The 14350-nt window shown below is 41.8% G+C and overlaps 1 protein-coding gene across 1 annotated transcript in view; it reads left to right on the top strand.

The window, feature by feature from the left end:
• Nucleotides 1-14350, top strand: part of LOC102848006 (pecanex-like protein 2-like) — a gene marked incomplete at its 5' end in the record, with an annotated part of 123185 nt that overhangs the window by 53463 nt on the left and 55372 nt on the right. The window contains one exon of the mRNA XM_006903346.1: nucleotides 12408-12661. Coding sequence (XP_006903408.1) covers nucleotides 12408-12661 — 254 coding nt within the window. The remainder of the gene's footprint in view (nucleotides 1-12407; nucleotides 12662-14350) is intronic.

Below are 14350 nucleotides of genomic sequence, written 5' to 3' on the forward strand. Positions count from 1 at the left end.
GGTGACTGGGATAATTGGAATGGGAGTGTCAGAGACAGTGCGGTTGGCACGGGACAGAGCGGAGTTTAGGGCTGTTGTACATAGGGTCGCTATGACTCGACAGCACATAAATAACAACAGCAACAACAACAACAACAACAACAACATATGAATTACTTTGACATAAAAATGATATCTTAATAAAAAACACCAATAAAACCGCTACAAATACCAATCCTTATTGGACAATATATATCCTTTGACCTAGTTGATTATCATTAGAAACACAAGTATGTTAAGAAAGTATATACCCCGAAAGAATCGAAATTACATTTTATTGCAGGGAGAATCTAGTTGTTCTGAAATAACTGTAGTGTATTGTATCTCCTTGTAATGAACACCACCATATTATCCAGGAAAGTCTTGTTTTCTTTTAACTATTTGATTATTTTTCTAAGATTCTTTTTTTGCATTTCCATTTTCTTCCAGTTCCCTATTTGAAATTTTCATTTTCTTATTTCTTATTTCATTTTCCTATTTCCCCCAAGTAGCATGTTTTATTCTGGTCAAATGAAATCTTGTTGTTGTTAGGTGCCCTCAGGTCGAGTACAACTCATAACAACCATGGCCAACAGATCAGAACCCTGTCCTATCCTGCACCATCCTCAGTACGTGAACCTGACAGACAGGTGCTGCATTAATAATATTCCAGCTGTCCATGTTCCTCTGTTGTTCATAGGGTTTTCAGAGGCTTGTTACTTAAGAAGTGTACAGCCAGACTTGCTTCATAGTCTATCATAATAAAATAAAATCTCCTTCAGTATAATTTGAGGCAGTAGGAGTATCAGTGGGTTGGCTCTTTCTTCTGAGATTTTCTTGGAGGCTCCAAAAATCACCATTTTAAGTATAAGCTGTTCAACTAGAGAGCTGGTGGGGAAAGTGAGTATGTCAACAGAGGCTATGACCTCTTCTAGGGAAGTGGGAAATCATGCCCCTGGGGAAGGCAGTCTCATGGCTGCTATGGGGCAAGAAGGCCCACTTGACTTTCTTTTACTGAAAATATTTTATCTGTTGCAAACTACAGAAATTAATTCTAGATAATTTAAGCAAGAAAAAATCTGTTAGAAGATATCCCACAGGATATGGACCTACTGAGAAGACTGGTGAATCAAACTTTGAAATCTATCAGACAGGAGCCAGTTCCAAATCACACTAAAGCACTGATGCCTTGAAAGAAGTCACTGGCTGCTTGGCCTGGGCGCTCCCCACATCGCTGGCACCATGGACCCTCGGTCATGGATATTGCTGTTCCATCCTGCAACCTCTGGACTCCGGAAGAGTAGCTGCCACCACCTCCCTTCCAGAATGGGTTCCGCAGGGTCCCTGCTTCTAAATCATCAGCTCATTAGTCTAGGATTGTGCGGGTTCTCCAGATGCTTGGAAGGTTGGGAAAGAATGTCAGACTCTTGGGGTCCTAGCATGGGAAAATGTCATTACTTTTTCCCGAGAATCATAATTTGAGTATTTTGATTGACATAATGCTATAATAGCTAACTCACAAATCTCAATATTTGTCCAAGTAGATATTTATTTTGCAGGTACATAGAGTCAGCTGGTCACCACTTACAGTGGTGGGGTAGAGTTTTGTCTCATTCCACATACTAGGATCTTGGTTGAAGGAGTCTCTGCCTCCCATACCACACTGCTTCCCCAGTCATCAGAGCATCCCCAGCAAGCTGCCAGAATGTAGGATGGCACACGAGACTGCTCTGGACCAGAGCTGAAACGGAGGTCCATCGTTTTCTTCTACATTCTACTAGACAGAATTGATGTCAAAATTGACATCAGAATTGACAGAATATTGACTAGCTGCGTAGTCAGAAGAAAAAGGAGAAGGAAAAAGAGAAAAACTAGCCTATCACTAGCACAGGGAATAGTTTCCTAGACTCAGATGAGGAGTTGAGACCCAGAGTTGCCCAAAAGAATAATCAAAGTCCATGGCACATCTTACTGACATTAACTGGTAAGTGTGTGAAATATTAATACAAATTCAGCATCGAGACTACAAATAAGGGTACCACAATTTTGTTGTTGTTAAATACCTTTTGGATCATGTGTCTTAAAATAGAATGACATTCTTTTGTTGTTGCTGTAAGGAAACAAAATTGTAGTGCCCCTTCTGCTCATGGGTTTATGAATATTACTTGGATCTTTAAGCCTGTGAGGAAACCATTTGATGGGTGACAGATAAATCATCACTTTTGAATCTAACGCGAAGCAGCAGATGATACACTTTACAAGGTCAGCAGTGTCTAAAGGAAAGAAAGAAAATCTGTTGAATTGTAAGTCTGATTCAACTATCATTTGAGTAGGTGGAAACAGAAGAAAGGAAAATGGAGAGCTTGTTATCTGATTAGCCCATTTCTGTTCTGCTTCAGACAGCCAGACTCACAGGGTCGGCTAACTCAATTGCCATCAACTCAAAGGAGACTTCCCAGCTCCCCTTCTAGCACTAGTGGATTTGAACCATTAGAAGTGTCACGCCTGAGTTAACAGCATATCTGTCTATGGACAGAGCTCCCTCTGTCGTTGTTATGTATCATTGAGATGGAACCAACTCAGAGCTGACCCTCTAGTGATTTTTCAGAAACAGTAAATCATGCAGAAGGAGATTGCCCATCTTTCTCCTGAGGAACAGCTGGTGGATTTGAACCAGCTGTAAAGTCTACCAGTTTGGCAGAAACTTCATCTCACACACTTTGGACATGTTGTCAGGAGGGACCTGTTCTTGGAAAAAGATATGATGCTGGGAAAGGTGGCGGGTCAGTGAAAGAGAGGAAGACCCTCAACAAGATGGATTGACAGTGACTATAACGTTGGACTCAAGGACACCAGAAATCATGAGGACGGCACAGAATAGAGAGGGTTCAGCTGTGTTATTGTCGATGTTTTGACAACACTTGTGGTGGCTTTGTTGTTACTGATGTTGTCATTAGGTGTTACTGAATTGAGTATTACTCTCAGTGACCCGATGAAAAACAGACCTGACCCCTATTCTATCCTTGATGTCATGATGTACCATCAAGTCAGAACTGACCACCCATAGCTGACCCCAATCCAGAGGTAGGAGGTGATTGATTCACAGAGGTGGGTTTGATCCCATGCTTTCAAGTAGGTAGCAGATATTGAATGAAGAGTCACAGTACTGCTGACAGGAGGAGCCAGACAGCGTGGAGATGCTGTCTGGCAAGTGAAGGGCCAGGGCTGGAGAAAGCTCTTAAAAGAAAAGTATGAGCTTGGGGCTAAGAGAGCACCATATGTGAAGATGATGACTCTGTTCAGAAAAAGCATGGCACCATTCTTTCTCTGCAGAGCCAAAATAAACTATATAACTATTAACTCCTAACCAGAAGAACTTTCCTCCCTACTTGGTCCTTTTTACAGTATTAGTTAACTTTTTTTTTTTTTTTTTTGCTATATTGAAGAAACTTTTCAGTTTTTAAATGTCAAGTATTTATTTAAAATTTATTCTATAATACTTAATTTTCTTTTAAACACTAACAGGTAGATGGTTTCAATCATTGACTCAGTCTTCTGAAGATGCAATACCCTTTTCCCAGTTGGAGAAAAAAAGTCCATCTATAGGGTTCCACTAGAGCCTCACAGATGCCTGGGACTTGTAGGGTCTCAATTTCTTCAGCAGAGCCTCTGTGTGCTTTCTAAGTTCCTTTCCAGTTTGGACAGTCAAGTTGCTTCTATAGTCCAGAATAAGAGGCATATAGCAAAGTGGACCGAGGGAGGGCACAGAAGGAACTTATGTAACAATGAATGATTTCTAAAAAATATTAAACTGGGGGGGTGGGAGGAAAATGTACAATGAATGAATGAAGGAATGAAAAAATCCAACTTTTCTGTAAACTTTCACTAAAATAAAAGTTTAAAAAGGAAAAAAAACAATTAAAAATTACTGGCATCCATGTCCTAAATAACATGTCTGTGGAAATGATGAACTTTGAGAAACAATGCTAGTTATAGAAAGGTTTCAGATCTTTTGTTCATAGGATCGCTATGAGTCGTACTCGACTCAATGACAATCAACAACAACATACTACACGCCTGGAGTAAAGTTTAACTTCTCCCTATGGGTATTTGAGCATAATTCCCTCTTGAGGAGGAGGTGCTATTAGTGGGTATCCCAGAGGTTGGGAGGGATGGTCAGCCAGGTGCAGGGTTTCCAGGGGTCCAGTGTCCACGCAGGGGAGACCAGCAGACCTCAGCATCAGTCCATCAGTGGGTGATAGGATTGGGCTTCTTAGAAGAAACATCACGATGAAGATGCAGATTGGAAGTATTTTTGTGCAAACAAAAGGGTGGTATGGCTACAGTTGCCAGTGGCATGCTCTGAAAGACTAGGATGCAGTGGAGAGACAGAGTCCTTGGTAATTCAAGCAAGTTACAGAACAGAAAGTGACATATATGGCAAAGCTGCAGGGAGGGGGTGATGTTAGAGGGAAGCCCAAGAAAGGAAGGTTGAATGGAGCACAGGAAATGCAGCATGGTCCTTGGGTGTCCTCTATAAACATCCTCATCCAGCAGGTCACCTCTTGCCCCCGGCTCCTTTATATTAAGAACTTATCACACCAGCCTCTAAGAGAACTTCTTTCTCCAAATCACTTTAACAGTTTGCATGTGATTTTATCAATGCAGGTGTAAAACACAAAGAGGCCACTTGAGGTTAGTCACCATGATGTTAGGTGACACCTTTGAAGGCTGCTGCTTGTTTTCCTCTCAGTCTCGCTCAACCCCATGAATGCAGGGTGAAGTTAACCAGGATTATGGTGTGGTGCAGTAAGTATCATTTCTTATAAGGAGTAAGGAAGAGCATTAAGGATAAGGTAGTGGACCTGAGACTAGATGTGGAAGTGTGATGATTATTGCAATATCTGACCATGGAATTTTAAACTAAGAAAGCAAGTGAAAATGAAAAAGATGATAATTAGTATGCAGGTCACACCAAAGAAATGTGGATCCAGGAAGGGCATGGTGATTATTGAAGTGGAAATATCAGGGGAAATGAAGTAGCAAGACAAGAACAATTCCTGGAGAATACAATGTTGGGAACTGAGACGAAGGATGGATGCAGCTCTTATCCAAGCTGCAGAGTTATGACCATGAGAGTGAGTGACGGAGTATGAGTGGAAGATGAGGTCACTATAAGGGAGGGGCCCAGGGACAGGCCTTTGAAGGAAGGCCCATGTGGCTTCTGAAATCCTCAGGAGGGGAGGGACAGGCAGAGTGTCTGAGAAAGGGATAGTTAACTAGAGCCAGCACGTTCACAGAGTGAATGGGTGTGAGCCGGGGTGCTGTGGGAGGGGTGACTGGGGCTGGGTGAGAGAAGGGCTGAGAAGCATGGCTGTTACCTCTGGGTACCGAGGAGAAGAGACTTTTGAAAGATGTTGGCATCTTACCCGAGAGGACAACAAGGGTTGCAGGGGTATGGATTGATGGGAGGGCAGGTTTAGAGTTGGGATTCCTAGATTCATAGAGAACAAACTTCTGGGATTCTGGCTTCCCATAGGCAGGCTTTGGTGACAGTAGAGTAGCTTTCTATCAGGGGTGGTGCTGCAGACCCCACAATGGAAACGAGTTCTCACTATAATGGAGGCGGCTGACATAAATACACCTCTGCATGAAGGCATGCAAGCCAGTTTCCTTATCCTTGTCAGCACAGAGCTGTTACATTTTTATCAAAGCAACTTCTGTCTTCCAAAAATCTGCTGAGGGGTCTTGGGAAATAAAAGAGATGTTTAACAAATTTGGCCCCTGACAGCCACAAGGAAAACGGTGATGTCAGGAATGAGTGGTGTGGTGTGGAGCTTTGCCTTTTGTAGGATGTCTGTCGCTGCAGTGGTCTCTGCTCACGTGTTCGTGCACATGCGTCGTTGGGCTGTTCCGGTCCGGACCCGGCCTCATTCTCACAGCTGATATGGAGACTCTCCAACGATTCTTTCCACAGATGTAATCAATCTGATTCCTGTGTAGACCATCAGTTAAAGTCCATGGAGGTGTGTCAGAGTCAGAGAGACAACAGATTCTTTATGCAGAATGCTTAAGCACGTATATCTTCGTTGCAAATTACCACCAGTCAACAGAGGAGGCAAAACAATGCACATGGAGGCAGTAAGTCTCAGAATCAAAGGGCCTTTCCTGTTAAATGTTAAGAGCATCTTTCTGTTATAGTGTTCAGCACTCAAAGCATTAGTGGGAGGAAAGAAGATTATGTAACTTTGAATCGAACATTGAATTAGTGTCTGACTCTTGTGATTAAAGTTGAGTACACTGGTTTTCTCATCCATGACTGTGGAAGAATTGGCGGCGGATTAAAGCAATCGTTGTTAGGTTGTTTGGTTAGATAGTGTGACTCTGTGTGGAATGAATGAAAACCTACCCAACCTTGCACCAGCCTCACACTCTGTCCTGCTTCCATCCACCGCTGCGGCCACGTGTCACTCCATCTTGTGAAGGATTTCTCTCTCTTTTGCGGACTTTCTATTTTTATAAGCATCCTTTTCCAAAGGTGCCCTTTGAAATAACGTATTACTAGCTGAGGTGACTTCTACTACAAGAAATAATAAAGGAAGTTCTTCAGGCTCAAGGAAGAAAGATGCCAGGGGGAAATTAGATTATGCCCAAAGAATGAAGAATGCCATGAAGAGCAAATAAACAAGCAAAGATGTCTTTTTTTCTTTCTCCTTTTAAAATCTTCTTTAAAAGAAACTGACTGTGAAAGCCAAAATAATAAAAATATACTTTGGGGCTTAAAATATATGTCGATGTAAGTATTTGCCAATAAAATACAAAAGAAGATAAATATTACACCTTGAGAGTCTTATATTAGAAGGGAAGTGGCGTGAAATTAATTCATGGTATACTGTGATGAGATAAGAAAAAGATTCTAATTTCCTAGAGAAACCACACACTCACACACACACAGGGCTGTAGACAGAAAGTTGGTGAAACAGACTACTGAATTGATTCTGATTGATCGTGATGGGATAAGGCTAGGAGAGTTCTGGCCTGTAGGTTCCCAAGGTTCAAATCTTTATAGAAGTGGATTCCTACATCTTTCTGCCTTGGAGTAGCTGGTGGGTTTGAACTGCCAACTTTTTGGTTAGTAGACAAATGCTTACCCACGGTTCAACCAGGACTGCATAAAAATCTGATAGAAACTATAAAGTACTTAATATTAGGTCATCCTAAAGAAAGCTAGAAACAATAGAAAATAAGAAGTTAGAACAGAAATAGCAACATGATAGAGTCACAACTAGTCATAAGTTGTTGTTAGGTGCTATCGAATTGAGTCCAGCCCATAGCAACTACATGAACAATAGATTTGAGCCCTATCCTGTCCTGTGCCTTCCTCACAATGTCTGACACACTTGAGCTCCTGGCAGCAGTCACTGTGTCAGTCCACCTGGTTGAGGGTCTTCCTGTTCTCCACCATCCTTCCACCTTCCCAAGCATGCTGTCCTTCTCCAAGAAATTATATTTTAAAAACTATATGATTCTATGACTATTTAAATAATTATAGGATTCTATGACTAGATCATAGAATCATATTAAATAGAAATTAATTAGGAAGCTGGGGTAGCCTAGTGGCAAGACACTGTGCTGCAATCCAAAAGACACACAGTTCAAAGCCACCATCTGCTCTGCAGGAAAGTGATGGGCAGTCTCCTCCGGTGTGTTTAACTGCCTCTGAAAACCTGCCAGATGGTCAGCTATGTGTCAGTTCAAATTCAGTGGCACACAACCACAACACAACAGTGGTCTCGTAGGTACGGAGTTGTGCTGTTGACCCACAGGCAGGTGTCTCGCATATACCAGCTGCTCCAGTGAAGTAAGATGGGCAAGCTCCTCCTGTGTTCTTTACAGCCTTTGAAAACCCAGTGAGGGAGTCATCTGTGAGTGGTTTCTCACTCAATGGCAACAAGTTGAGTTGAGTTGAATTACTGAAACCAAGAGGCAAAAAGTACCGAACTGGATTTTAAAAAGCAATACCCCAACTGTGTGCTATTTACTGACAGATAAGAAAGTTGGTATCAGGAAAATACCCCAAAATTGGAAAACAAAGAGCACACTTATAAACAGCCTATAGGTCAAATAAAAACTAACTAGATATGGTTAAGAAAAAAGAATAGAAAATCATGTGTTTTGTAAATGGTAACTGTAAGAACATTAGATTCACTGTATGAATATCTGATTTCAAAGTAAGATATGTTACCAAAATAAAGACTGAAAAGAAATGAAGAGTCAGTTCATGAGGAAACCATAAAAGTCAGTCGTACATGTGCATGTACAAAAAACAGAAGAAGAAGTAAAAAATGGACAGAATTGCAGGAAAGACACAGACACACCGTGTGCAGGAGAGCCGTGTCAGTCACCACCTGGCAGGCTTGCGCTCTTCTCTGAGTCTCGCTAGTTTCTCACCTTCCACGGGCTTCAGTCTTATGACTTTCTATTGCTTGTTTTAATGGAAAATATTTTCGTTTTCTTTCCGTAGCAAGCTTCTGCCTTACACAGGTCTCAGTTTTTCAGGGTTTTGCTGTAGTTAAAGACTTCAACATTCCATAGTCGTTAACCAAGAAAAAGTATACAAACATCCCAGCCAGAACATGGAATGTTTAAACAATGCTATCAGCCATTTTAACCTAATTGACATTTATTGAATGTTCTACCTGACTTCAGAAGAGTATACACCCTTTTCAGGAGCACAAGGAATGCTCACAGTCATAAACCACAGGCAATTATGGCAAATATGCTGTGCCATAAACCAAGTCTCAATACAATTTTGCAGACTGAATCAAGTCAGTGTTTGTTCTCTGATAACAATGCAATTCAATTTTAAGCCAGCAATTGTTAGTATCAGAAAAAAAAATCTCAAATATATGGAAAACAAGGAACACACTTCTAAATAGCCCAGGGGTCAAATAAAATCTAAGTAGATGAACTATAAAATAATTAAGCTAAATTTAAAAGAAAAATATGGCATATAAAAATTTGTGGACTGCCAGTAATTAAATACTTGGGGAAACATAGCTCTTAATGATTATATTAACAAAATAGAATGTTTTAAAATCAATGATCTATGGCAAACTATGACTTATGCACTAAGAATAGCTTTTACAATGTTAAAGCATAGTGAGAAAGAGAGAGAGAGCATGTGTGTGAGAGAGAGTGTTCATGAACACTATGGCTCACAGGATTGAAATTATTTTCTCTCTGTCACTTTACTGGACAATCTTGTCAATTCCTGACTTAATGTGTACAGTTCAGTAAATTATAAAAATAAGAAATAAAATGCAAAGCAGGTGAAAAGAAGAAAGTGATAAAGACTCATATCCGTGGATTAGTAAAGAGAGAAACAATACAGAGAAATCAATGAAACTAAACATTAATTCTTTGGAAATATCAAGTCAAAGTTAACAGTGGAATTCAACTTTTAACCCCATCACCTTCACCCTACTTAAGTGTCATTTCTCTAAAGTGTGACCTACAACACATTTTGTTTTGTTTTATAAGAGATAAAAGCAGAGAGAACAAGATGGAACCACAAAGAAAGAAGAACCATCTCCTCTGAACCCCAAGTCCCTGCATACCAGACCTCCTAGATCCAGGGAGAGATTGATGCCAAGGCATTTGCAGGTCTCTAAGGAGTGTCAAACCTACAGATGCTAAAAGGAGATGAGGGCCTTCTTCCAGAATGGACAGAGAGCAAACTTTCTCCTAGAACCAAGACACTGAATTCAGACTTCTAGTCTCCTAAACCATGAGAGGTCAAAGCCATTGCCTTTGATAACTCTGCCATAGTAGCAGCAGAGAACCAGGACATTGCTTGGTACCAGGAGTGAGGTAGTCCTCTAATAGGTACCTAAAATGTGGAAGCACGTTTGGAATTGGAACCTAGAAGAACTTTAAGTGAGCTCAAACGCCCTTAAAATGTGTGGACTCTGTTGGCTGAGTGGGTAAGGAAGTGGCACCGGCGACGGAAAGACAGATGGTTTGAATCCATCAGCGGTTCTGGAGGAGAAAGATGAGCAATCCCTTCTGTGTGATTTTTGGCCTCTGAAAATCTGCTGGAAGATTAGCTATCAGTTAATCCTGAGTCACTGGCAATGAGTTTTGAGAGTAGAAAAAGCATAGACTGCCTTGAAGAGAATAGAATTATGGGCATCAAAGTAATTTCTAGTGAAGACTCTGAAGGAGAAATAAGAGTTTTAAAACAAAAGACAGCACAGGTAACAAGAAGCCACAGCAGAGAAATACCAGAACAACTGTGAGACTGGCATTGAGGTGGGAATTGGCACAAAGCAACACAGGAGAAAATCCACGTAGCAAGAAAGTCTTCAAGAAGGAGGCTTCCTGGCAGAGAGGGTGCCACCGGCATTAGTAAGTAGAGTTAAGCAGGCCAACATGGCTAGAGAACTGGCTGCCCGGAGACCCACTGGCAGAGTAAGATGCTTCTGGGCACTACAGAGTGAAACTCAAGAGCTTTCTGACACTTACCCAAGAGGCCCAGGCTGCCTCCTGCAGAGGTGCAGGAAACTGAAGTTTATACAACAGTGAACAGTGCTAACCTCTTTCAAAAGTGTAGGATCATAACTTCTGGGGTCTCAAAGACTAAGGCTTTGGCCTCTGGTGTTTCTCAGGGCTGGGCCACAGTTTCCTAGGTTTCAGAGTTCAATCTTTGCCAACTTGGTTTTGGAAGGTGGAGTTGCCATTAAAATGAGGCTACAGCCTATAGCTGAGTGGATAGTGTTGTCATGCATGAAGAGGCAGAAGAAAAAGACATGACAGGACCAAGAAAATGGGTCACTGCATTGCTGGATTAGAGAATGGGGCTTCCCGAAACTGAGGAAGCAGAGTTGCTATCTATGTGGGTGTGGAGGGCGGAGTTGAAGCCCAGGGTTGAGCAGCCTCCAGCCAGAATCTGGAGAACATGGTCATTACCCAGAATTTGAAGGCAGGCTGGTCTCAGAAAATAGAGGATTCTTTTCAGGCCTGGGGGACTAATGAAAATTGTTCTCCTGAATTTTGGACTTGCTTGGTAAACATTGTCCCTTCTTTCCCTAAAACCTCTCCCATTTATAGTAGAAATGCTTATCTTATGCCTCTTCCACCATTGTACTTTGGAAATAGATGATTTGTACTCAACATTCACAGATGAAAAGGGATTTTGCCAAAGGATGGGATTTGAACTTGATTAAGACTTTTGGGATGACTTGAGGGGTAAAAGTTATTTTGTATGCAGCAAGAACCTGAATTTGGGGGCAGAGGCAAAGGATGGGATGTCATATGTCATGTGTCCCTCCAAGAAATGTGTCAGCTTGTTTCAGGGTTTGAGTGTGCAATGTGGCACATACGTAATGATCTCCCATATTGTGATCTAATACGATAAGCTGATCTTCTTTAAGGGTGAATCCAAACTCCTTTATTCCATTTCATTTTCAGTGTACTAGATTGTCATGATCCCAGCCAGCTGAGATCATTTTCAACCACATTATCTAGAGAATCATTTTATTCAGATTATCTGCACTCAAGGTGGTGTTGATGAGTTCAGATATTCCCATGTCATTAACATCCTGTATATATTTCTCTGCATATCATTGGTAAAAGTGTTGAAGAAGGAACTATATCTAGCCCATTTGTAAGGTTACTTACACCCGTTGTTCTTTCCCGTTTCTGTAGTTAATGTCTTTGGAAGTTAGCTGAGCCCCATGGTGCAAGGTGAGGTGTCCTTGGCTTGTGTCAGGTGAGCTTCTTCCAGGGTGGCCCTCTTCCAACACTTCAACGTATACCATGCTCCTCTCCGCAACACCTCCCTGATGCCAATATCTGCTCTAGCAGGCCTCTTGTTTCTAGAAAAGGAAACACAAGATTATAATCCTACATTTTGATCATTTATGGGATACAACCATGAAATCAGTTTTCACCGAGCAGGGGGGAAAAAATTGAGGGAAGAAATGAAAATTGAGTTGAATTCCAGTGATTATTGTGTATGTGTGTGTATTATTGCATTGGAACCAATTCATAAGTGACCCTCCAGTGGGTTTTCAGAGGCCGTAAGTCACATGGGAAAAGACTGCCCAGCTTTCTCCTGTGGATCAGCTGCTGGATTAGAGCCATGTGCCTTTCAAATTGGAGCATAGCTACTTATGTCTGGACCACCAGAGCTTGCTATCATGAATAACATGGCTAATTAATATAACAGTTGTGACTTCAAGGCACTGTTTAAGAATTAAGCACATCTCTTGATTCTTAGGTTTTCGTTTCTTACGCATGGCTCCTCCAGTGTCAGCAAGAGGAAATTCCTTTCTAGACCAGCTTATTTAGCATGACAAGGTTCTGTCTGGTTTTGCTCTTGGCAGGAACGTACTGCCAGCAGCGAGAGGTGGAGGCCATCATGGAAGGTGATGAGGATGACACTGGCTGCTGCTGCTGTAAGCCCGGCCACTTGCCCCACCTGTTGTCCTGCAATGCTGCATTTAACCTGCGCTGGCTCACGTGGGAGATCACCCGGACGCAGTACATCCTGGAGGGCTACAGCATCATAGACAACAACGCGGCCACCTTGCTGCAGGTCTTTGACCTCAGAAGGATCCTCATCCGGTACTATATCAAGGTACTTCTCAGGGGCCCAAACGTTCATCTCAGTCATAGCATGGGCTGATAGAAGAGGCTCCTACAGAGCTTAGTAAAAAGACATGTTTTGAGTCTTCTCCTCAGCTACTGAATCAGATTCACAGCTAGGCTTGGAAACCACTTCTTTGTTGAGTAATCTTAGAGGGCGTTGGCTTAGCCGTGGGCATGTCTTGAGTCACATGCTAAGCCTACATTAGCCTGCCTACAAATAGGTGGTCAACTATTTTGCCTAAGTCTGTTTCTTCATGTCTATCACTGCACAGGTCTAGTGTATTGATGGCAATGAAACATGTGAACACTCCAAACTTTGATATTTTTTAATTGTGCCAATTTAGATTATTTATGAACTGTCCAGTTTAGAATCAGAGCTAGGTTTGTTTTGTTGTGGTTTCTTCTTCTTTTTTTTTTTTTTAAATTATTTTGGTTTCTTCTTCTTTTGTTTTCCTTAAAAAAAAATCTCATGATAACTTTAAAGTATAGCAAAATTCCATTAAAACCAGATTTGTAAATTTCCCATCCCAAGTATAAATACAAGTTATCACAAACCTTTCCCCTCACTCCTGTGGGCAGGAACAGCTTGTTTACTCAGTCACTGAGTACTCAGGATTTCTGTCCAGAATTGTTCAAGATACTTTGTTGAAATCAGCCTCCTGGGAAACAAATGTGGGATCTGACCAACAGATGTCACCCGGGTAGAGATGCTTCTGAGGAAAAGGTGCAGGTAAAGGGCTCTGGGGCCTTCCTTCTGTGGCCAGACAGTGCACGAGTGGAAAACATGGCCAGTCGATGGGCAATCCTGTAAAAAAAGCAGAAACACCACAAATGCGCATGTAATGCTGCTCAAAAGGGAGAGTGTGTCTGTAGGAGACTGCAAAACACTGTCAGCTGTGTATGGCTAAGGCAAGTGATCTAAGCGTAAGGGAGAAAACAGAGAAATAAAAAAGAGAGAGTATGGGTTTCTGGAAGCTCAAGAGTTTCAACCAGCTTCAAAACAGGACATGCAGGAGTTTGAAATAGATGCTGACGGAACCCCAATGTCTGCAGCCAAAGCTGCTGAAGTTAACCAGAAAGAGAAAGCCACTGTGCTGTGACAGCCAGAAGGCAAAGAACTCCTAGTTACCAGAAGCCTGTGTGACCACAACATGAATATTCAAAACAGAGTTAGCAGTTCATACTCACCACCTTCACGTGCGCCTGATGCATAATTTGACTCCAGATTTCTCATAAAGCAATAAATTATTTGGAATATAAAGCAGAGCACTTGTGATTTCTGAATTTGTGTATATCCCTTTTGTTGTGTGCCATCGAGTTAGAACCAATTCATAGCTGACCCTCCAGAAGATTTTCAGAGGCTGTAAATCACACAATCTTCAATTACTTGCTGTGCATCTGAGAGCCGAACAATGAATAAGGATGACAGAGGAAGAATTGGTGCCTTTGTGTTGTGGTGTTAAAAAAGAGCACTGAATATCCCATGAACTGCCAAAAGGACAAATAGATATGTCTTGGTGAAGGTGCAGCCAGAGGTCTCCTTGGAGGCAGGGGTGGTGAAGCTTCATCTCACTTACTTTGGCCACGTTGCTAGGAGAGGTTATTCCTTAAAGAGGGACATCATACTTGGAAAGACAGAGGGTCAGAAAAAAGAGAAGACCCTTTAGGAGGTGGATTG

The sequence above is a fragment of the Elephantulus edwardii genome, unplaced genomic scaffold, assembly GCF_000299155.1.
Source record: "Elephantulus edwardii isolate Elephantulus edwardi_28Jun2011 unplaced genomic scaffold, EleEdw1.0 scaffold00575, whole genome shotgun sequence".
NCBI classification, from domain to species: Eukaryota; Metazoa; Chordata; class Mammalia; order Macroscelidea; family Macroscelididae; genus Elephantulus; species Elephantulus edwardii.